This window comes from Amblyomma mixtum, chromosome 1 (genome assembly GCF_055824585.1).
Source record: "Amblyomma mixtum isolate Tamu chromosome 1, ASM5582458v1, whole genome shotgun sequence".
NCBI lineage: Eukaryota > Metazoa > Arthropoda > Arachnida > Ixodida > Ixodidae > Amblyomma > Amblyomma mixtum.
In genome coordinates, this window is record NC_143012.1 from 26288158 (window position 1) to 26310962 (window position 22805).

The 22805-nt window shown below is 47.1% G+C and overlaps 2 protein-coding genes across 3 annotated transcripts in view; one reads left to right on the forward strand and one right to left on the reverse strand.

Moving 5' to 3' along the window:
• The window catches only part of LOC149365811 (uncharacterized), a 90120-nt gene that overhangs the window by 1946 nt on the left and 65369 nt on the right, over positions 1–22805 (reverse strand). Inside the window, exons 9-21 of the mRNA XM_089546418.1 lie at positions 22158–22229; positions 21989–22021; positions 14201–14254; positions 14053–14121; positions 7909–7941; positions 6419–6475; positions 6102–6170; positions 5400–5432; positions 3919–3972; positions 1481–1561; positions 1354–1386; positions 674–727; positions 47–112 (exon numbers count right to left, since the gene is read on the reverse strand). Coding sequence (XP_089402544.1) covers positions 47–112; positions 674–727; positions 1354–1386; positions 1481–1561; positions 3919–3972; positions 5400–5432; positions 6102–6170; positions 6419–6475; positions 7909–7941; positions 14053–14121; positions 14201–14254; positions 21989–22021; positions 22158–22229 — 708 coding nt within the window. The remainder of the gene's footprint in view (positions 1–46; positions 113–673; positions 728–1353; positions 1387–1480; positions 1562–3918; positions 3973–5399; positions 5433–6101; positions 6171–6418; positions 6476–7908; positions 7942–14052; positions 14122–14200; positions 14255–21988; positions 22022–22157; positions 22230–22805) is intronic.
• LOC149365812 (flavin-containing monooxygenase 5-like) overlaps positions 20–22805 on the forward strand; it is an 86469-nt gene continuing 63683 nt past the window's right edge. The window contains exon 1 of one of the 2 annotated variants that reach the window (XM_089546357.1): positions 20–70. In XM_089546357.1, the coding sequence (XP_089402483.1) occupies positions 32–70 (39 nt within the window). In that variant the 5' untranslated portion in view covers positions 20–31. Of the gene's footprint in view, positions 71–20347; positions 20474–22805 lie in introns of those variants that run through there. The other variant, XM_089546360.1, reaches the window with a different exon arrangement.

Here is a 22805-nt window from a genome sequence, read left to right on the forward strand (position 1 = left end):
AGTGGGGCATGCACCGGCAGGGAAGAGTGTAATGGGCGACGCTCACCAGGTGCTCGGGTATCCTCCAACGGTACGTACTGGCGATGCACTGCTTGCATTTCTTGGCCACCTCCTGAAAGACACAGTGCTGACGTCAGTGCTGACGATGGGTTCATCGATGGACGTGAAATAAGGAGCGCCTTCATTAATAACGACGGCTTACTACGAAAGATTAAACGCAGTGTTGAAGAGGGCGTAAGCCGCGACAGCTCATCATGAAAGAAACTGAAGAAGCGCCGCTGTTTGCCGTGTTTGCTGGTCCTCGGATGAAATAAGTTCGTTCGGAGGAAAAAGAAAAAACACTGACAACGTTTGCACTTGCTGCGCAAATCGTGGAAATGACCATTTAAGTGATAGCGCTAGCGCTTTTCATTTCTTTTGTAGTTACTTATAACCATTACTCAGGCGCTCACACTCTGTGGCTTCGTCAGAGTGAGGGTGCTCGTACCTCGAGCTATGCGCCGAATCAAGTTAATCAAGTGATTCAAGTGAATCAATGAATGCACCGCGAAAAAAAAGTGCGTTCATCACGCGAGTAGTTACAGTACTTCGCTTTTATTGGTCTGCTATGCGTGAACATGATTGATAAGTTCATACATACACCCTGCGCAAATTAAAGCACGCATGCACTTACAGGTTCCTGTATCTTTTGTTGGCACTCCTCCAGAAGGCGGTACTTCAGGTTGTTCTGCGTAAATTAAAGGTGAATAAATCGTACATACATCATTTATTCGACACATCACTCGCTTTTTTCTCCCCCGTAAAGTACCTGCGAATTTCTAAAGTTTAAGGGCTCCATTTCATGAATAGCCATTAACTACCTATTTAAACAGTTTATCTTGCCTCCCTACTCAATAATTTTGTTTATTAATCTCACCTAGTTTCTGGAGCATAATGCGCTATGTTTCGGCACAATATGGAAAGATCGCAAAATATTTCTCCCTGTTACTTCATTACTAAAAGTAAGACGAACTCCCCAATATCCGATAATTATTTTCGTAATTTCTCTTCACCACTCTTGGAAAAGCACTTTGCTGGCTACTCGGCCCGATGACAATTCAAGTTGGGGTACCGGGCGCAGCGGGAAGCGGAAACCATGGGACTCCTGGACTGACGAGTTCTCGCAGCAACTCGCGGTCGACTTCCACGTTCTTGTAATGAAGTTTATTTATCCTCCTCTAAACTATCCAATGAGCAGAAAAATAATTATTTAAACTTGGTAACGAGAATTCATCATTAGCACGTTTTGTTCAGGAAAGGGGGGGCGGGGGGGGGGGGGGGTGAAACATGTTTTTTCACACAAAATACTCTTACCCCGGACAAGCATTTCCGGTATAACTGCGGCACCTGCAAATATGGGCGAAAGAACATCGATATCATAAATTTATGCGCAATGGAGTTTGTCCCACTCTACGCGAGTATAGCTGCAGAGAAACCTTACATCCAGCGAATGGACCTCGTTTGCAGCTTCGTTGTCGTTCATGTACTCCTCAGCGCATTTCCTGCAGCGCTGAATTTCTTCCTGCAAATAGAAAAATAGAAAGCGTTTCTAGGACTATTCATTGCGAGCTTACATTAATAATGACTTTACAAGGGAAAGACACGCGTATTTTTCGGCACGATTCCAAATACCGAAAGCCTCATTGAGAGTTTTCTGTAAAAATTTGGTTTTCAGTTTCAGTTTCAGTACGATTTATTTCCGTCAAAGCGGCAGGGGCTCGAACAAAAGTGAAAAATAGTTCACTTGACGAGGTTCAAGCCCCTGTTTACAAGGCATACAGCGGTTGTGCAACATATTTACATATAAAGTGCTTAATTTTCAGGGCAAACTTTATACACAAAATATATGTTCAAAGCCACTGCATGAACTGAAGCTAACATAATAAAATAAGAATATTGCATTTTCATGCTGGAAGATTGCATCAGCACAATACATATAAACAGGATAGAAAAAAAAGATACATCACCATCATACAATTCTTAGTGAAGGTACCATCTCTTTTAGGACGCAAAGAAGTCTTCAACATTGACATCCTAATATTTTCTAAATTGATATTATGACTGTGCAGATAGTTAAGTACATTTGACGGCTAAAATTTGTGCTTAAAAAAGGAACCTTCCAAATTTCTGGCCGCCGAGATGTCAACCTACATTCTCTTAAACTTAAGTTTGCTAGGGATGGAATAAGGGCCTCATCGCTATGGGGATCTCGTTTATATCTTCTGGCCAAGGTGAAATAATAAAGGCTATGTATGGAGAGTATTTGGAACTTCGTGAAAAGGCTTCTGGTGTGTATATTTGGCCGAACTCCTGCGATGAATCAAACGGCTTTCTTTTGTAGAGTGTGAATTTGATTTAAATTTGTAAGTGTAGTGTTGCCCCAAACAAGACAGCAGTAATTCACATTAGACATAAATAACGAATTAAACAAGTGAAGTTCAACAGCAGGAGGTAAGAAATGCTCTAATTTAGCTAGTATACCCACGGTTCTTGAAGTTCGAGAAATGACGTTATTTACATGGACATCCCAGAACATATGTTTATGAAAATATACACCAAGAGTTCTAATTGTATCGACAACTTCTATTGCTGTGTGACCGAGAGATAAACTAATGCTGGGTGTCAGAGAGACCGTCTCACAAGAAACTTGTTCCACAATAATCTTTATAATGTTTCTTCTGTGGATATAAGGAATGCAGCCTTTATACTGAAATCAACAGCGCGACTAGGAATGTTGATATATGATTGCACTTCACTATGCAAGCATTAATCAAATGGCTGAGATATTGGGCTGGAAAACAGGAATTCGTTAAATAAGCAGTGTTCTGAGCAAAAACAGTTATGGTTCTGCGCAGGTTTCCTGGACTGAAAGCAGAATAACGGAGGTACATAATTTAGGCGGATTCATTTACGATAACAAAGAAATGATATGCTTTCAACAATGAAGGAAAAGTTGGTCACTTGGTGGAGGCTTTGGTTAGTTATAAAAAAAAACTAAGGCGAGCAAAATATTTGCCTTCAAACCTGGTGTTTTGCATATCCGTGTCTTTTCTACCCTTGCACTTAATTGGTTTCTGATAAAAGTTATTAAACCCTTCTCAGCTCCAACCTGCACGCCGACCTTAAGCCACTGTTTGGTCTCCTTTGGTAATAAGACCATTTTGGCCGCGTAACGCCATTGTCTTCGTTGATATTCGTTTCCTCATCTATCCTTTCTGACCCGAAGACAAATCTCACCCTTGCTACTAAAATATTGTTTGTGCCGTGGTCTTTTGTCTGTTACTATTGCTCGGTGCGATGAAACTGCATCAGGAAATATGCACATGTAGTCCTGGCTTTTTTGCCGGTAACAGCAATGAAGAGAATTCTTAATCTTTTCCTCTCATCTACCTAGCAAACTTCAAACAGTAAGGTACTGCCGGCTTCATGACTGGTCCCATCTAGGAGCCGAATCCCGGTAACGCCTTTAGCATTATTAATTTGTAACCAAAGCTAATAAAGCGCGTTACGAACGAGCGTATTGTGTGTTATATATTTTTAGTAGTGCTTCAGGAAATACAAGACTCCTCTCAAAACTGACAGAGAAAACATCATGGTTGTATCCTCCGAAGTCAACTCGTGCAGTTGACGCTTACGCTTTGAAAAAATTCGCGCAAGAGCAGCCCCGTAGTGTAAACTGCACAAACAAAACAATAAAGACAAGGCCTATGCTTAAAAAAATACTGGATTCGCCCACGGCTCGCAGCTCACTTGCACTAAGCTTGAGCACAGTGTTTTGTCGAACCACAACGCATCTGCATTTTTGTCGATAACTAATTTGTACTGCCTCTAACGGCAGTGCGGGCTGAACATAAAAGCAATACCGAGAGAGCGCCTTACCGGTTGCCTGAATCTTCGAGGGCAGGCGTCCTTCACCCTTTCTCTGGGAGGTTTCTGTAAGCAAAAAAAGAATAACAACATGAGAAATCGATAATTTGAATATGTAGACATTGAGCGCAGTACCACCTAGACTCTGTTTATGTACAGCAGGAGGGTAAACGGCCTCGCTTAGCGCAGATGAGATGGCTATAGCTACATGAGTTTTTGTGCGTGCGTATTATTGACTGGATGTTTTTTCTTTTTTTTTTAGCGCACAAGGCGTACCAAAACATGCTACGCACTCCAGCATGTGCAAAATGTAGTGACGAAAGAGTGAGAAGTCTCTAGAGTGACGCAAGACGTTTCCTAAATTAGAAAGTAAAGTAAGTTCCAGCCTTGAGCGAAATGTTAGCAGTTTCATGTTCCGAGCGGACTGTCTGACGTTTTTTTGCTAACTACGAGGTCGTGGGTTCGATCCCCGGCGGTAGCAGCCCCATCAGTACGCAAATGAATGCGCACATGATATCGGGCGCAAGTTAAACATGAACGGCAGCATGGTATTATAGCTCGGATAGATTGAATTCCGACGTTGTTAACTGTCACTTCGAAAGTACGATGGCCAGCTTTTAAAAGTAATATTAAGCCCGTACGTCTTTCCTTTTCAATCAATCCTTTGTTGTGCTCGCGTCCACATTTGAATTGTCCCGTAGGCATTTACCTTCTTGTACGCCTTGCCTGAGCACGGAGTGCTGCGTTGGTACTGAAAATTCTATAAGTTAGATTCATAATTTTTGGGTTGTTTTTTCAGACAAAAAATGTTCCGCTAATGAGTGTTTTCCAGCAGCTGTCTGATTCACTTTCAGCTAGGTCCTACTCAACCATTGCGTCTTCAAATATTTCTGGCTGATGATGCGACACTCAAATCGGTAACCTTGCTTATTCCCTTCAAACCTTTTGAAGGAAAGTTATGAAAGGAAACAAAAGGCATCCATCATTTACGGTCAAGCGCAATAAGACGTCAGAAGCGGCCTGACGTGTCCTACTGAGATTAGATATCGCATGCTGCGTCTCTCCGTACGTGACCCCAAACGTCCCACCCGCCTCCCCCCTTTTTTTTTAAGATATGCGCGAGCTGCCGTTCATCAACGTAATATCAGCCAAAATATGACACCAGATACGATAACTCGCCGGAAGTATGAGTAGAATAAAATAATTCGGGCTCAGCACACATTCTATGCGTCAATGGTCTTTCGATTTGATTCAGGCGCGTTATTACACGGATAAGCTGACAAGCGCCGGCTTTGCGAGCAGGCATTGAAACTGCCAAAGCAAAGAATAGCAGTATCTCCACGGCCAGATGAATAATCTGAAGCCTGCATGACGGCGTCAGGAAGAAAATGCAACATGCGGAATGTCTTTTTCTACGGTTCTCATTTGGATTTTTGCTGCATTAGAAAAGGTATTGCATGGCATTATCTGCGATAAGAGGAGATAAAACTCACCCTTGGCATGCAGATGCTTCTCACTTGTGCTTCCTGCGAAAGAAAGCTTCACATGATCGTCAAGAACACACTACCGAGCCGGTAACGCGTGCAGCTTCGAGAACGTTCAAAGAATTTAGTTACACGATCCGTAGGCTGCTCTAGACATCGAAATGAGCAATTGTCTTTGCGGAATGCATGCGTTTTGAAGAGAAAGCGGTCTTTGATTTAATAAGCAACGATGAGGCAGATCTTCGTCCGTGTCAAAACTTGTCGTCTTGCTGCATGGTTTTCAAATCGCCTTCGAGCTGCTTCTTGTCTTGCAAAAGTATTATGCGAGTTGCGTTTCTTTTTCCCTAAAGTTCAGTTTTCTGCCTTTTCACCCGTTTCTTCCTTTTCATTAAATTTAAGCAGTGATGACTCTAGGAGACGCACAAAATTACTATAGTTAGTTTAATATCTTACACCGCGTTATCCCGAATTCAGGCCCCCTTTTGTCTCAGACACACTTTTTTTACAAAATAGAGACGCCCTCAAAATGTGGAAATGCGCTTAGAATCTAGGCATGTTTTTTTTTTTTTTTCAAAAATTGGGTCATCAAAAGAGGCTGGGTGCAAAGAATAACGGGCTGGTTAATTTTGCGTTAATTAATACGGCGCATACTATAGCGTACATGCATTTCACTACGCTCAGGGTGCTGCTTTTGCAGATCGAAGGACTTACGTATGCGTAGGACGCGTCTTCGTGCAGATTGGACTTCTCAACGCAGGCTTCGCAAGCTGCTTTCTCCACCTGGCAGGAAATATTTTAGGCACAGCATTTAGCGCCACGTCGCGTAAAGTCTCGTTTGATTAGAGAGCGCTGCAAAATTGATAGTGCTATTTACATTTCTGGTGGCCCCGCAGGCCAAGACGAAGAGGATAACTTCACATATTAATAAAGGAATAACAGTGAACGCCTTTTCTAAAGGTGATGGAATGTGGCCTTTCTAGTCTCCCACGTTTCCTGACTGGTAAAAATCGAGCGAGAGCAGCACTTACTTCTTGGTGTTTGTAGTACCAATCGCACGTCTTTCGAAGCAATTCTTTTCTTGTGGGCTGGAAGTGAAAATTGAAAGAAAAAACGCTTTCAGACTTTTGTGAAAATGTAATCAGCCAATGAGAAACGTGGCGCATAGACAGCATATATACCACTGCAGCTAACTTCTTTCCTTCCTTCCCTCAACTCGAGCCCGTAACTTACTTAATCATTTCTGTTGCGCAGTATTTAGGTTATGACTAGACGTTTCGCAAAAGGCTTGTAAAAAAAAAAACACGATTTCACCTCGACGGAGGCAACAACGGTACCAAGGATTAGTGCACATCAGATACTTCGAACTATCGAAATATTCGAAATAACAAAATAGCAAGAATGAGATGCCACAAGAACGCACTAAAAAAAGATTCTCGTACATTGCAGAAGAGCGGGCTGTTCGAGGAATGAGTCAATTAGTTAACGGTGTAAGCAGAAGCTTGCTAGTATAAGCTCCGACATCTTAAGGTTTCATCTGCTTTGTGCATGCCTCATAGTGCTGCGCAGCACGGAGCATTTCACCCGACTTTCATTATAGTATGCCAGTTGCGACTGATGAGATAAAATTGGACATAAGTTCACATTACTGCGTGTTGAAATCATTTTTTTGACTATCACTCGTTAAATAAACGCATCTTTCTGAGGTCAAGAAAAAGTGCCCTGGAAATTATTCAGAAAACAATATTTATCAGTTCCAGCAGGAATGGATGCAAATAAACACCGAGACGAATTTGTGAGAAGATCCCTCGCAAAATTTTCTTTGGTCAGACTGAGGACGATACAAATCCTATAGACAGTTTATAGACTCTACATTTATGCCCATACACTTTAGAAAATTTTTGTCTTGGGCATTTCATAAACTGTGAATAGGGAAAAGGAGGTATCTATAGGAAGTCAACGGAGTCTATAAGATGTCTATGGAAAGTCTATAGACCATTTTTATAAGGGCTCATAAGGGCATTCGTGTATTCGTCATCGTTGCGTGGGCTCCTTTCAGGTTCAATTTTAGATAAGGCCTGCCGGCGCCTTCATCGGATCGAAATATATTTGTTGATTTGTGCAAAAAACAAAAGTACATGCAGCCTATTTGCATACATAAAGAAATCCAAGGCTTGACGGCCACCTGGCGAGGGATTATTATAACGAATGGCAAAAAGTGTGCCCACGCCAAAAGTTGCTAAAAAAAACACTGACGTTTCAGTACCCATCACCCACCCTGCCTTGATCACGTTGAAATAAAACAAGTCGATCATCATATGGGGACGGTTATATTATAATATATATATATATATATATATATATATATATATATATATATATATACTGACTATATTCCGAAATTACGAATGGGCGCCGAAACGCCAGTTTTTTTTTCGTGCAACTTTTGGCCAGTGTACTTTAGATGCGTGTCCACCTGCATTGTTTCCGACAATTAAACCCAATGAAAAACTGCTCTTACCCGAGGCAAACACTTCTTCCTCATCGTCCACACCTGTTAAAGAGAAACGAAACAAAAAAGCCAGAGCTATGACATTGTTTGGCGTCTCGCATATGCAAAGAGAAAGAAGTTGTTCTGTGTCAGAACGCTGGCTTCATATCTCTGCAGTTTTTTGATAATTTGTGCCATAATTAGGGAGGCGCCGCTCCCCTTGTGTCACGGCGATGGAAGTGGAGGCCGCTGTGCCTTCTGTGGATCCCGGTGGGTCGGCAACGGCCGCCCAGAGGAAGCGCCTGTACGCCCCGAGTGACTCCAGCAGCCAGGACACCGTTGTGTACGGTGATGACTACTCGACTCCCCGAAGTGATGACTCCTCGACCGACGATGGGTTCGTACCCGTCGTCAGTAAGAAGGCCAAGCGCAGACTGCGGAGACAAACTGAGTCGACGTCAACGACGTCCTCAAGTACGGATACGGTCATCACGGCGCGAAGTGCCGAGGCCCATACGGCCTTGTTCGTGCCATTGGAGCCAACAGAAAACTTGAATCTCCTGAACAGGCAAGCCATCTCCGTATTCCTTGAAAGCCTTGTACCAGGAGGGATCAAAGACGTTAGAGTTAACCCGCATAAGAACATCATTGCCATTGATGTCATGAAGCGAAGCGAGCTGGACAGTTTGGCCGCCATCACCAAACTGGGAAATATCAGTGTACGCCCACTTATTCTACAAGACAGCGGAACCACGGCTGGCGTAATTTACAACGTCGACATCGCTATCCCTGACGCCGACTTGCCCATATTAATCAAGCCGGCAACCAACAGCATTTCTATAATGCAAGTTAAGCGCCTTGGAAGGTCTACATGCATTAAGCTGACTTTCAAGGGTGACTGCATTCCATCATACGTGAAGGTGGGGCACTTTCGTCACCCAGTTCGTGCATTCATACCTAAGCCGCTACAGTGCCGGAAATGTATGAAGATTGGTCATGTGAGCGGGGTCTGTCAAAACACCATTGTGTGCCCAAAATGCTCTGAGCCACACAGCGGCGACAGTTGCCGCGCGACTGCCTTGAAGTGCGCCAATTGTCGTGGCCCTCACGCTTCTTCCTCGAAGGACTGCCCTCGCCTAAAGACAGAGAGGGCGGTACTGAAACAAATGGTGCGTGATCATTCCACCCACAGAGAAGCTGCTGCAAAGGTGCGACGACGTCGTTCGCGCCGCCGCCGAAGGTCGTTGAATGACACAAATACCTTCGAAGAGAAGACCCCAAGCGGCAGTGCAGCTTGTCCGCCTCCATCGACAACAAATCAGGAAAGCCTGGCGACTCGTGAAACACGCCCTGCTGCCTCTGACACAACGTGGCCACCACTACCAAAGCCTAGAGCACACACTTCGTCCGGTACGTTGCCGCACCCCATGTCTGCAACACCTACAACTGATCCGGGCAAAAGGCACGATTCCGACCACGGCCAAGATACACAAGTGATTGCAATGCTAACGTCCCTGATGAATGTTATGCGTGCTCTGCTGTCCGGCTTGCGCACGCCAGCAGCACACAACGCACTGCAAGTACTGGACGCGCTACAGCCAGTTCTTGCAGCTCTTCATTAGAAGGCACCATGGCTCCCCCGGAACAATCTTTTACGAAGAAAGTCAAGCAAGCTTTTATTTTTGAGTGGAATGCCCGCGGGCTCCAGTCCCGGATTTCAGATATTCGAAATTATGTTTATGAAAACCGCTTCCCCATTCTTGTTATCTGTGAACCGAATCTACCCAACATTTTGCGATTATCCGGTTATGAAGCTTTTACTACCCCCACGCGCAACAGAACCAGCAAAGTCATCGTCTACATTCGACGTGAACTTACATATGTGCATCATTCGGTTCCCCCACACAATGACAACCAGTATGTTTGCCTCACAGTGAAGAACCGTGACCTCACGTTTACGATTTTGGCTGTGTACATGGCGCCGTCAAGCCGCTTTGACGAAAAAAGGTTGAGTGATTTGATGCAAGCCACCTCCGGTCCATGGGTGATTATAGGTGACTTCAATGCTCACCACACCATGTGGGGAGGCGTTAGGATGAACCTTAGTGGAAGGAAACTCGTCTCCTTCGCCTATGACCACGGCCTCCAGTGCCTAAATGACGGAACCCCGACGTATATTCGAGGGGTGACCTATAGCAGCTGCCTAGATTTGACTTTCGTTTCGCGATGCCTAACCAACAACCTCCAATGGTTTTCGGATGTAGAAACCCATGGCAGTGACCACATCCCAACCTACCTGATTTTTACCGGCCATTGTACGTCCCGTTCTGCCACACGTATGCAGCGCATTGATTGGACAGTTTTTAAAGCGCGTATGGAGGATGCATGCATGGAAGGATTCTCGACAGGTCTTGAACAAAAAATTAAGGAGGTCATGGAGAGCGCAACGTGTTGCTACAACCCCGTCGCAAAGTACACCGACTTTGATATTGGATTACAACGACTGCGGGCACTACGGCGCAGGGCAGAGCGCAGATACCGACGCACAAAGTCGCGCTTAGACCTCAGAGATGCAAGACGCCTGCAGAAGAAAATCCAGCGCAGAATTCAAGCCCTGCAGACACAACGTTGGAGAACATTTTGTGAGACACTTGACCCACGAAAGCCTTTGTCACGCGTTTGGAATGTGATCCGTGGCCTTCGTACGTCCCCTCAACAGCGCCACCCGTTTAAATCCCTCGCGCTCCACCAAAAACGCAGCGAGGTCGCGGTAGCCGAAGAATTTTGCGCAAGGATAACAGGCCAACCGAACCCATCCACAACGCTGCACTGCAGTGATGTTCCACCCTCGCGGGATTCACGAATGGATAACTTGTTCTCCATGGAGGAACTTGACGCTGCGCTGGCTTGTTGCAGAAGGTCGTCATCGCCGGGGACCGATGGTGTGACATACTCCGCGCTCGCCAACCTTGGCCAAGAGGCTCGACGGGTTCTTCTGGACTCATACAACAAGTCATGGTGCGAGGGCATAGTTCCTAATGCATGGAAGACCAGTCGTCTCGTACCACTCCTTAAACCGGGAAAATCGCCACTCGACATTTCAGCATACCGACCAATTGCACTCTCCAGCAGTGTCGGGAAAGTCATGGAAAGAATGTTGTTAACACGCGTGGAATGGTACCTAGAGCGATACCAAATTTACCCTGCATTTATGTCTGGGTTTCGACGTGGCCGATCTTCCATTGACAATGTGGTTGACCTTGAATCGTCCGTCCAGCACCAAAAAAACTTGAAAAGATTGACTGCGGCACTATTCTTGGACATCAAGGGCGCCTACGACAACGTAACGCATCAGGCCATTTTGGACGCATTAGAAGCTGCTCAGATTGGAGGCCGCATGTTCAGCTGGATACGCAGCTATTTGTCAGGGAGGTCGTGTTTTGTCCAGACTGAAGACGGGCCAACCTCTTCGCATCTAAATTCGCGCGGAGTCCCGCAGGGTGGAGTGCTGAGCCCAACTCTTTTCAACATAGCTCTCGTCGGCCTGGTTGACTCATTGCCACAATCAGTCCAGATCTCAATATACGCCGATGATATCTGTATTTGGGCATCAAGCGTGACCCGTCCCCAAGTTCGTGCGAGACTACAAAAGGCGGCAACGATACTGACGTTATACCTTCGTCAGCAGGGCCTAAATATTTCAACCGAGAAATGTTCCCTCGTGGCGTTCACGCGAAAAAAAAATGACAAGTTACCCCATATATATTAATGGCAACGCAATTCCCTATGAGAAAAACCATCGCTTCCTTGGCGTTGTTATCGATAGGAACCTCTCGTGGAGTCCCCATCTTTACGACATGCGAAAGAAACTGACAGCGATTGTTCATATTCTCTCCTTCCTCGGGGGAAAGTCCTGGGGTGCATCTGTACGCTCGATGCTTCAACTGTACCGTTCGCTGTTCCTGGGATACATGCGGTATAGCTTTCCCATTTTAAACAATATCAGAAAGACAAACCTTCAGACACTTCAAAGTGTTCAAGCGCAAGCTCTACGAATCTGCCTTGGGCTACCTAAATGTGCCTCAACGGCAGCCACTATTCTTGTCGCTGGGGAGCATCCTGTTACTTCACACATTGCTGTTGAAACCATGAGAACACACATTCGGCACCTCACGCGAGTTCCGAGTCATCATCTTGCAGCTCTTCCCGTACTCAGACCACATACTGCATTTGCAAATGTAATTCAAGCTCACCGTGCCTATCTTCCTTCGCAGTTCGCCCACCCATCAAGATCATGCTCACCCATATGGAGTCTCCATGAACCCCGGGTGCACCTATCTATTCCTGGAATTAATAAGAAATCTGATTTATCATTGCCTGCTCTCAAGCAACTGACACTGCATCATTTGCATTTTAACCATACACACCGCATACATGTCTACACAGATGGCTCAGTGACTTAACAAGCTCTGCTGGGTCTGTGGTGATACCGGCCAGGTCTATTTTAATGAAGGTGAGGACTACCTATCTCACCTCTTCAACTGGTGCAGAACTAGCTGCCCTACGGGCTGCAGTTCAGTTCATTAGTCAGGAATCTGCACATGACTGGACAGTTTTCACCGACTCTAAAGCAGCCCTTCAAGGCCTGCAAACTGCACTACGCCGTGGGTCACACGAACAACTCGTTGCCGAAATCCGCAAGCTCTACCATGACGCCACATTGAAAGGACATAACATAATTTTCCAGTGGCTGCCGGGCCACTGCGGCATTCATGGCAATCACCAGGCTGACGAAGCTGCCCGTTCTGCCCACAATGACGGAATCCCCGTTAATATCCCCGTAACGAGAGCTGACGCAGCGTGTGGGCTTCGTTCCTTGAGGCTGGAGCTCACACTTTCAGCGTGGAACTCTGGTGTGTTGTGCAACCGTCGCCTCAGGATTTTGGACCCTGGACTGCGCCTCCGTCTTCCGTGTAATGTAGCGCGTCGTGAAGCTACAGTACTGTGTCGCCTATGGCTCGGTGTTGCCTTCACGAATAAGTATGCTTTCCGGATCGCGATGGCCGACAGCCCCTCTTGTGTGAACTGCGCCTGTGATGAGACAATCACCCATATCTTGTGTGAGTGCCCTGCCTTTGTAGCCGAAAGACATAAGCTGCGATGTGCTCTGGACCGCCTGGACCCTCGCCCTTTCACAGAGGCCAAGATCCTCGGTCCGTGGCCACAACAGTCAACTGCCATCAAGGCTTACAAGGCACTCTTTCGCTTTTTGAGAGCGACTGCCTTAATTGACAGACTGTGATTATTTCCCGTTACTTCTCTCTTTCCTCTTTAATTCCCCTTATTCCCTTCCCCTGTGCAGGGTAGCCAACCGGAATCCTTCTGGTTAACATCCCTGCCTTTCCCCCTCTCTCTCTCTCTCTCTCTCTCTCGCATATGCATTTCAACGCACGTCGATAAGTCATCTTCCAATCGCACTTGGTTTGCTGTACCGTCGGTCGGTTGGCCGTTCTACTGATCCATGAATTTCATTTCCTCAAGTCCGCCTCTCTCCCGCATTCAGCAGCACGCGGTATATAGGAGGTCTATTGGCCGAAATTGCCGCTTTCAGAGAATCTTATTTGGTCGAAAGTTTAGGGAAATCCCCCATGGGGATTAGATTTGTAATAAAGAAGTAATCACTCTTGCGTTTGGATGGATGCCCAAGGGTATAATTACTCTTTAATTGCGAATCTTATTTCGAGCGCACTCAGTCAGGCTAAACCCTCCGCCGCTGCTCAAGCATCCTTTGAACGTACAGATGAGTTTAGCAGGCTGATACTTGAGCTATTCAGCGAAGTGTCAAGACTTTTTCTCTCAAATCGGAGTCAAAGAAGAGACGTGTGCGCCTGTACAGTCGGGGACAAAAGTCTCCGGACCACGTTTTCCTCAAACGAAGCTTATAGCTCTACTATCAGACAGCGGCTGGAGACCGCACTTGTGGAGATGAAAAAACAAAAATTTAACTTTTACCTCCACAAGTGTGGTCTCCAGCCGCCGACTAATAGCAGAGCTATCGGCTTCGTTAGAGGAACACGTGGTCCGGAGACTTTTGTCCCTGACTGTACGAGAGTAAGAGAAAGGAGGAGGAGGGGTATTGCGTATGCTTTGAGATACGTAAAGTGGAACACTTACGTCCTCATACTCGTACGGGACCGGCAGGGTGTAGTTGTCAACGCACTCCTCGCAGTGATGGATCTCGTCCTGCGCCGTGAAAGGAGGGGGAGAAAGAAATCGCGAGTCAGATGATAGAACGGAGGTGTATGCGATGCTTTTGCATTACTTCCTCGAGGAACCTCCATCTGCAGAGCCGCCTGATTCGGTCCTTCGGGTAGGCCTGCAAAAGAACGATGGAAGAGCCTTATCAGGAAGGCAAACAGGGGGAGCCGGGTGCAGCAGCAGCAAAGGTACGACTACAACACCAGAACAGATAGAGGGTAGAAAGCTTGCATTGACGTCAGAAGTTGGGCTGAGAGTTATATCTTTGGCGTGGTAAAAAATTAGCAGTGGCTTATCTCAGCTATGCCAGGTTATACGTAGCGAGAGGTACGGTATATCCCTGGTTACGCCTAGTTGTGTCGCTTATTGTCATGGCTACGTGTTAGACATTAAAGACGAGTGGCGTCTGCTCCGCGGTCGGCGCGCAGCGCACCAGCTGAGCGGCTCTGGCGTCACTAGGCTCCTCGCGCATGCGCAAAACTGGCGCCATGTCGCCACAGCGAAACGGCGAGACTGCGGGTAATGTAGCTCTCGCTACAAAACAGCGCCGCTACAAAGACGAAAAAGAAATGAGGATTTGTGTTGCGCCTACTCTCCATCCTTGCAGTCGAGCTCTTTTCAGCAGTACAGCCCTTGCCTCATCTCTTTTTGGAAGCGTCGTGCGTCTGCTGCTGTCCCCACGAATGAAAGCGTAGTTTGTTTCACACCCTCTACTGCCTGAGACACGAGGATCTACTCAGCTGACCTCACTGAATTCGAATCCCTTAGCGCTTTGCACAGTCGGTGACAAAAGTCTCTGGACTTCGTTCTCCGTAAACGAAGCCGATAGCTCTATTTTATAAGAACAGGGTTTAAACTTTCGCCTCCGGAAGTATGCATGGTTTCCAACCGGTGACTAATATTAGAGCCATCCGCTTTGTTTATGTAGCATGCAGTCCAGAGACTCCTATCCCCGACTGTACATGGTCATCCATAATTAGAGCTTGACCCAGAGCTCCGCAATACGCCATGTCAAGCCGATTTTAGAACTGAGGTAAGTGCCTTATATCGCAAGGAGGACACATATTTGTTTCATGTGCATCGTAACATTGGACGACTCTTTAGTGACGACGCAGTATAACAAATATCTGCCGTTTAGTTCCGACAGAATGACCAGAGGCATGGTGAGGCCGGTGGCAACGATTAAACGGGTGATCCAAGTCGCTACTTTCCGTGTAACTCAGAAACAGCTAAAAGCCATTTCTGATAAACGTGTTCTAATTCGCGTAGAAAATCGAAGCAATTGAAGAAGATGGGCGTTCAAACTGCCCGCGAATACACTTCTGCTGCAATCTACAACACATCGAACATTGCCAAATTACCGGTACATTGTCGTGCCGTACCAATTTACAAAGGCTGGTTCCTTTGAAGAACCCCAGCTGAAAACGCTCCAGTACACAACGAGAATAGCGAGTAAGGCGATTTGGAGCGGATCCATGGTTTTTTATTCATGACATGTATTCAGTAGGAGTCTGTGTTGTAATCTACTTCTTTTTTTTTTCTAGTCTTCATCCTTTCGATCCGAAAAAGCACGAATGCACTCCGTTCAGGGTTGTATGCAACGCTTGCGGCAACCGTTAGCGCTTTAACGTAGTTGAGCCAGTCGTACGAGTCTCCAAGGACGCCATATCGCTTTTATTATGCACTTCTAGAACGCGTAAGTGTCTGGAGTGTTGAATTGATAAGCGCGAGACACTTATGCCAAAGGAGCCGCCGCCAGCGGCGTGGAAAAGCCGGAAAAATGTTGGGCATTAAAGAAAAAAAAAGGAAAACCTGGCGTTTATAAGTGTGCTCTTCCGGCTTCTGCACTGAGCTATACCTTGCAGAGTATGTTCAGAATAAACCACCCCTTCTCTGCTTCGTATCTTCACGCGTGCAGCTACAAATAGTATGAAACAAAGCAAAATAAACGCTTCGTCTGCGCACATAAATTAAGCGAACTTTCTTTTTTCACGTCTCTGTTCAACTTTAAAGGCTGACATTTCGAGTCCGGTGTTAAAGAAACCGAATCGGTCGAAATTAACTCGCTGCCCTCTACTTACGGCGTTCCTTATGTGGCACGCAGCTTTGCTTTCACTCGTAAGAAGCCCGCTATTCCATCGGACATTATTATGCGAATCATTTCTACGAAAGGAAAACCACTTGGAACAATTCGAGACAAACGAATAACAGGTGAAACTTCTTGTACATACTAAAACAGCGTCAGTCAGTTGCATGCTAACAATGTGTTCCCTTTTATTACCACGCATACCGTACGTGCCTGAACTCAGAGCGCAGGAAGGAGAAAGAAAATGACGAGAAAGTAGAGCTTGAGCAGCCGTCAGAGTGGAGTATGTGTGAAAGCTTTCATGGTGCGGACAGGCACATCGAGCGGTAAATAAAAAAAAAATGGCTGAGGCTTAGCTAAGGTTAAGCCTAGTCAGATGCGAAGCATATTGATGGCTAGGCTTGGTAATACATGGCTTTCCTTGGTTGAATACTTGGCCATTTTAATACAACCACTAGAAGCCTTCGTCGTGGGGGAAGACAACGGCATGGCTACAGCGGAACGCCGACTAACCCCGAGACGCGCGTTGGGTGAGCGCCTGGATTGCCACGGAAGCCGCGTCCGCCTGCCCGGTGGAGCGAGCGTTTCACCTACACCGAGTGTGAACGCGCGTTCGAAATGCGCGGGAATGCCGCTCGAGGACATTCCGGCGTCTGTGCGATGGCATCGTTCTCCCTCTCCCAGAGCGTGACGGCGATCTGTCGTGACGTCATCGTGTCACGTGGTGTGGCATCATCGTGTCGCGTAATTTGGAGGCGCACAACCACAGCGACGGCGCGAGGTGGGCCCCCGTTTCTCTACTGTCGTGACGTCATCGTGTCACGTGGTGTGACGTCATGTATCACGTGATTTGGAGGCGCATAACCACGGTGAAGGGCTGAAGTGGTAGCTAAAGTAGTATGCTTCGCATAAAAAGCGCTGCACATAAGACAACTCCTTTACCTATCGCTATGCAGTACACCGCATAGCCCGATCAGCGAACACACTTGAGTCATTCCTTTGGACTGCGTTTCACGCGCGCTTGCGTGCTTTCACGTCTTTGACCGCAGTAAAAACTATAGTGGAATTCAACTCAAGAACATTGTGGCAAATGTCCCTTAAAGGAGACCCCCTAGCCAATGGCGTCGACCGATTGTCATGACTTCGCTGTTAATCCCCTTGCTCCTAGCTGCTAGCCGCCTGCAATGTCGCGTTAGTAGTTGAAGGGGGCTTAACCGCGACGTCATGCCCTTTTTTTTACGTGGTTCACTTTGTCTTTTTAAAAAGCTCATTAACGTACTTTCCGTCTTGAGAAATCATGACAATTGGTCGACGCCATAGGCTGGGGGGCCTCCCGTGAGGGGCATTCTCCGGTGCGTTCTCGAGTTTGTATTCGACTGCAGCTAAGCACTCAGCACTTCAGGGTAGAGCACTGCACGGGCCTCAGTCTGAGGCCCGAGCCCGGCTCGAGCCCATTACCTCAAGCCCGAGCCCGGCCCAGGCCCGCGGCTTTAAGCCCGGGCCTGGCCCGGGCCCGCTAAATTATCGCTCTAGCGAGCCCAGCGCGGCCCGTGAATGCCGGAGTGAAGCCCAGCCCGGGCCCGGCCCGGCCCGTTTCACAGTAACGCTTGAGGTATACTGCTCACTCTGAGCAAGTAGACTGCTACTACTCCGATAAGGAACTGGCCGACAAAGGTTCTGAAACCGCAGTTTGGCTTCCAGAAAGTTGGTTCTTTTTAACCCAGAAGGAAGTGATGAAGAGTAGTGTTCGCCAGGCCCGTCTTTTGAAGAGTGATCTCGTGTAGGTGCGCACAGATAAACTAGGAAGTAGGGGTGTGCGAATATCAAATTTTTCGAATACGAATAATTGGTTCCGAATATCGAATCGAATATCGAATAATCAAGGACAGACGCATTTAACCACTTTAGAACATTATTTGAGCACCCAAGAACATCACAGTTCAACTATGAGTGATGAAATGAACCCAAAAGATGTGTGTGGCTGCACAAAAAGCATCAAAGCCTCGAACATTAATCTTAGAGGAGTGGAAATATCAGAGACGATGGCTAGTACTCAGAATTGGTTAAGGCTAGCTTGCCATAAGCAAAAAAGCGCGTTGCTGGGATGAACATAAAAGGTTGTAGTGAAGGAAAACCGGCTGCTCCACATATTCAGGCAGAAGTAATTAGTTCCCTTCTAGCTAAAGCGACTTCTCCAGCCACAAAAATGCCCTCTCACTTGGCTCTGGGCGCCGCCTTATTGTTATGTCTCTGTCGATAGGACTTGCGGACCGAAATGAACGCCGGTGCTCGCAATAGAATATTCGGCTGGGTACGAATATTCGCGTCGGGTCGAATATTCGAAACAACACGAATACTTGGATTTCGAATCGAATACGAATAGTAAAAATATAATATTCGAATTATATTCGAGAATTTCGAATATTCGCACACCCCTACTAGGAAGTTCCGAGTGCTAAATAAAAAGGGCCGCATACACGCGTAGTAGTCCACTTTTCGTTCCCCCATTATTTTAATCAGTTATATTCTGCCGCCCGCGAAGTATAAATATTAAAGCTGCCTATAGCAAGCAGAAGGATGACATTTTTTTTAGTGAGCGCGATCTCACAGGTTGAGCTCATAGCCGAACTGGTCGCCGTTCAGCAGAAACGACAAGCTAAAAGGCTTGAGTATTTCACGATATGTGTTTGAAGACTATAAGCGTCCGAAACTAACATGCTCTTCCCGAATGCATTTCTAATAGTGTACAGGTATGTTTTGGGATGACGAACGATCAATGGACAATTCAGGCCGGTTGAATTTTACTCTTAGTGCAACGCGGTGTGGAAATAAGAAAGTAAATAAGTCAATGAATAAAGCTTAGTTTTTTTCTCTGCGCATACTATAACTCATAGCTCATCCGTGTCGCTTCTTCAATGCCGCAGTTGTGTACTTCACTCTGCAATAGTGAATGAAAAGTCGGACACCAGCCGTTTCTGTACGGACCCAAGCCCGGCTCATGCCAGCAGCTTTAAGCCCGAGCCCGGCACGGACCCGCAACTTCAGGCCCGGGCCTGGCCCAGGCCCGGCAAAACAAATCATGTCCCGGCCCGACCCGGCTCATGGGCCAGGCCGGGCCGGGCCCGGGCTTTCGGGCTGGCCCGAGCCCGTGCAGTGCACTACGTCTGAGGTCGAAAAGAAAAGACCGCTTTACAAGCCTTCTTTAATTCAGGCCTTTGTCGGGAAACCTTTGTCGAATCAAGCCTAACGTTGCAAGTTTAGGGATCGTACAAAGAAGAAAATTGGTTCCACCACACTTCACTGTGTGGAACAATACTGCTTTATTTCCTTGTTTTGTATGCAGAGATGGATAGGTTCGAAGCTAAAGTCATATTACCGCTAGACAAAGTGTACTGTGGTACACAGACTGTCTCTTGCACTGACCTCCAAATCGCAATGCGCTGTGCCAGCCGTGGATTCGATATTCCGGTAGAGTTTTTAATATCATCTCATCTCGCTCGTTGCTCTCAGCCGCCCAGTGTTAGTTAACCCTCTCCAAAGCCATGCACTATATAACCATAACAGACAATCATCTACTTGCTTGTCGCGTGATGTGTAGTACAGAAGCTCATTTTACACCCCTGATTTCGGCTAGAATGTCCTGAAAGGGACACTGAGGGCAACTCGATGACGTCCACACCGAAAAGGACTCCGTGATCACCGTTTAGAAGTGAGTGACATTTTAACCTGGCCTCCGAGATTCCCAGCTTGGTCTGCTGTCAACTGTCAGAAGCATCGCCAGCGTCGACCTTACTGGATCTGACGATATCGCCTCAGTGGTTCGGCGGATCGCGCGTGATGAGTTGCCCTCTCAGCTGCAAGGTCTCACCCACGATCACGTGTGCCGCCCGTGCTTCCTGCTTCGGCCATATATGGAGCAGCCCATTCCCTGGCCTCTACGATCCTATGAAGAGCCGCGCAAAGGACAAGAGATAGGCGCCGGTCTGTTACAGCTGCGGCCGCAGCGGACGCCAATCCCGTACTGTCAGCGCCGTCTATCTGCGCGTCCTTCCGAACGACGCCCTTCCCGTTTCCGAGACGACGCACCATAGTAGCCGCCTGCTTTTCTCTTCGACAGCCGTCCTTTTCTAGACAGTGCGGAGTCTACCGTCTCCGAGCGCTGCATCACTTCGCCTCCACTGTGACCCGGCCGTTCCCCGTCGCCGTTCCAGCCCGCCGCCACAGGGAAACTAGCTGGTGCAAGCGATGGAGGTAAGGTCACCGAACGGTCAACTTCGCCCATACGTACTTCCCACTCTCCTTCTGAAGAACAAAATGCCTTGTGAACAATGTTAGAACAGTCATTTTGTCTGTGATGACACTTTCGTTTAGGCATCGTCTTGGGCAGAAAGTTATGTTTGCGTGGGACCGAGCCACCACTTTTTGCGACGTCGGGAGTCAAACTAATCTCTGTAGATCCTTGCTCTGCCTCTGTATAGCAGTGGGTGGAGAACGTTTCAGGACAGAATTTATTGTGTTAAGAACGTATTACGCATGATGTAATTTTCTACACTGACTTTTTGCGCGAGTGTGGAGCTACGCTAGACATTGGAGCCGGCGAAATTCTTGTGCGACGACACATGCTGTGTCTGCGTTAGTCGAAGATCCGCTCCAGAGTCGCTGCGGCTTGCTTTTCCTCACGCAAGACGTGGTCCTGCCAGTTCAGACAGAAGCTTTCGCCACCGTTAAATCTTCCGGAATTTGACTGGGGCCTTGCCACATCGCTATTGAACCGGACATAACCAGTGCGCTGAAGAAAAACGTATTGGTTCCACATGCAGCGGACGGTTGCACACAACCAGTGCGTCCTCACAACCAGTGCGTCTTCCGTCTGGCTTTAAACTCGCGAGATATGGCGACTATATGTTACCGACACTGCCTCGGCCAATTGCGATTGTCCCCGAACAGCATCCGAGACTCCGGACTATTCTGCTCAGTTGCGACAGGTGTTCAACATGTCGCTCGCCTCTCCCGAACGACGTGCATTGTGGCACGTTTTCGCGCTACATGCTCACGCGTTCGACTTTACCCGCAACGGATCTCTTTCATCTTTGCCAGTACGTCGCATGCAACATAAAATGAGCACGGGGAATCTCGATCCTATTCGTCAGAAACCGTATTGAGTTTATGCGGCCGAGCGCAAAGTCATTCACAATGAGGTCCAAGAGATTTGCATGACGGAGTCATTCGGTGCCGAGTCTTCCAGTCCGTGGGCCGCGCCCGTAATACTAGTGAGGAACAAAGACAATTCATGGCGATTTTGCGCCGATTAGTGTTGATTCTATGCGGCCACAAAGAAGGACGTGTACCCTTTACCGCGCATTGATAACGCAGTGGACTGTATTCACTCGGTGTCATACTTCTCGCCCGCTGATCTCCGACCTGGGTATTGGCAAATACCGATGCATCAATCAGTGGCAGCGACGGCGTAGAGGTAGAGCATCCGCCTTCCGTGCAAAGCGTATACTTTTATACTATGTATGTCGTGTGGTCATTCACGTAATATGGAAATAGTGTCCGTGTCTGCGTGAGCAAGAGGAGCCGCTGACGGGAACCCTCAATGCTATTGCGTCACACCCTTAAAGGTGGAGCGCAAGTGTCCGGTAAAATTTGAATGCGGTAACCTGTAGACACAGAGAAAAATTAAGTGTTTCTCCAGTGTCCCTTTAACTCGAGGTTGTACTCGAGTGGCTGATAAAAAAAAAAATGGAAGACGAGGACGCTTACCCTGGGCATACACTTGGCTTCCACTTTCTTGTACTGAAATTGGAGCATAAAAAAGAAGAAACGAACAAAATAAAATCAGAGAAAGAAGTGTTGCGCTGAAGTGTCACGGGTGTGGCACAATAGCTTCAAAGCACTGCATATGGGCAGAGCTGCAGCGGCTACAGCTCACCTCGGTGAAGGTGGCGTTCTCGGCGATGTTCGTCGCGTTGACACACCTCTCGCACTCGGTCAGGTTTCCAGGCTGTGGAAGAGATGCTCGCGAGGACACACTCCAGGACAACACTACAGAGCTGCACCGTTCTTTTCAACGCAAAGCTAAAGCTATTCTATCTTGCCAACACGAATGAATCATTCCAATCGAACTAGTGCGAAAAAATGCTATGGTTTTACTACTGTTGAACCTGGTTAGAGAGCGAAGGCTCTGGTGTGTCGAGCCACTTGACGGCTTGGCGTCTGTAACGTTGGGTGTATTCCGGACAACTGCCAGTACCGGAGCTCGTCGAAGCGACTACATCTTCATTCCCGTCCATGTCACCGCCGTCTTTGGCGAGAGCAGCTACGGTAGAGCTACGGCAGTCACGTGACTGACAATGCGTTGTACCGTATATTATGTCGTCCGTTCACCCATTGTTATTGTTACATTTCGTTAAATTCTTTTTCAAGGTCAAGCTGAAGGTCACGTCAGGTGTTATTCGTTGCTACAGCAACATACATATGACCTGATTAATTACAGTGACTAATCTGTCTAATTAGTGTCACTTAATTAGGCTAAACTTCCTCTTTCCAATAATATATTACATGTGGAAATTCTTATACT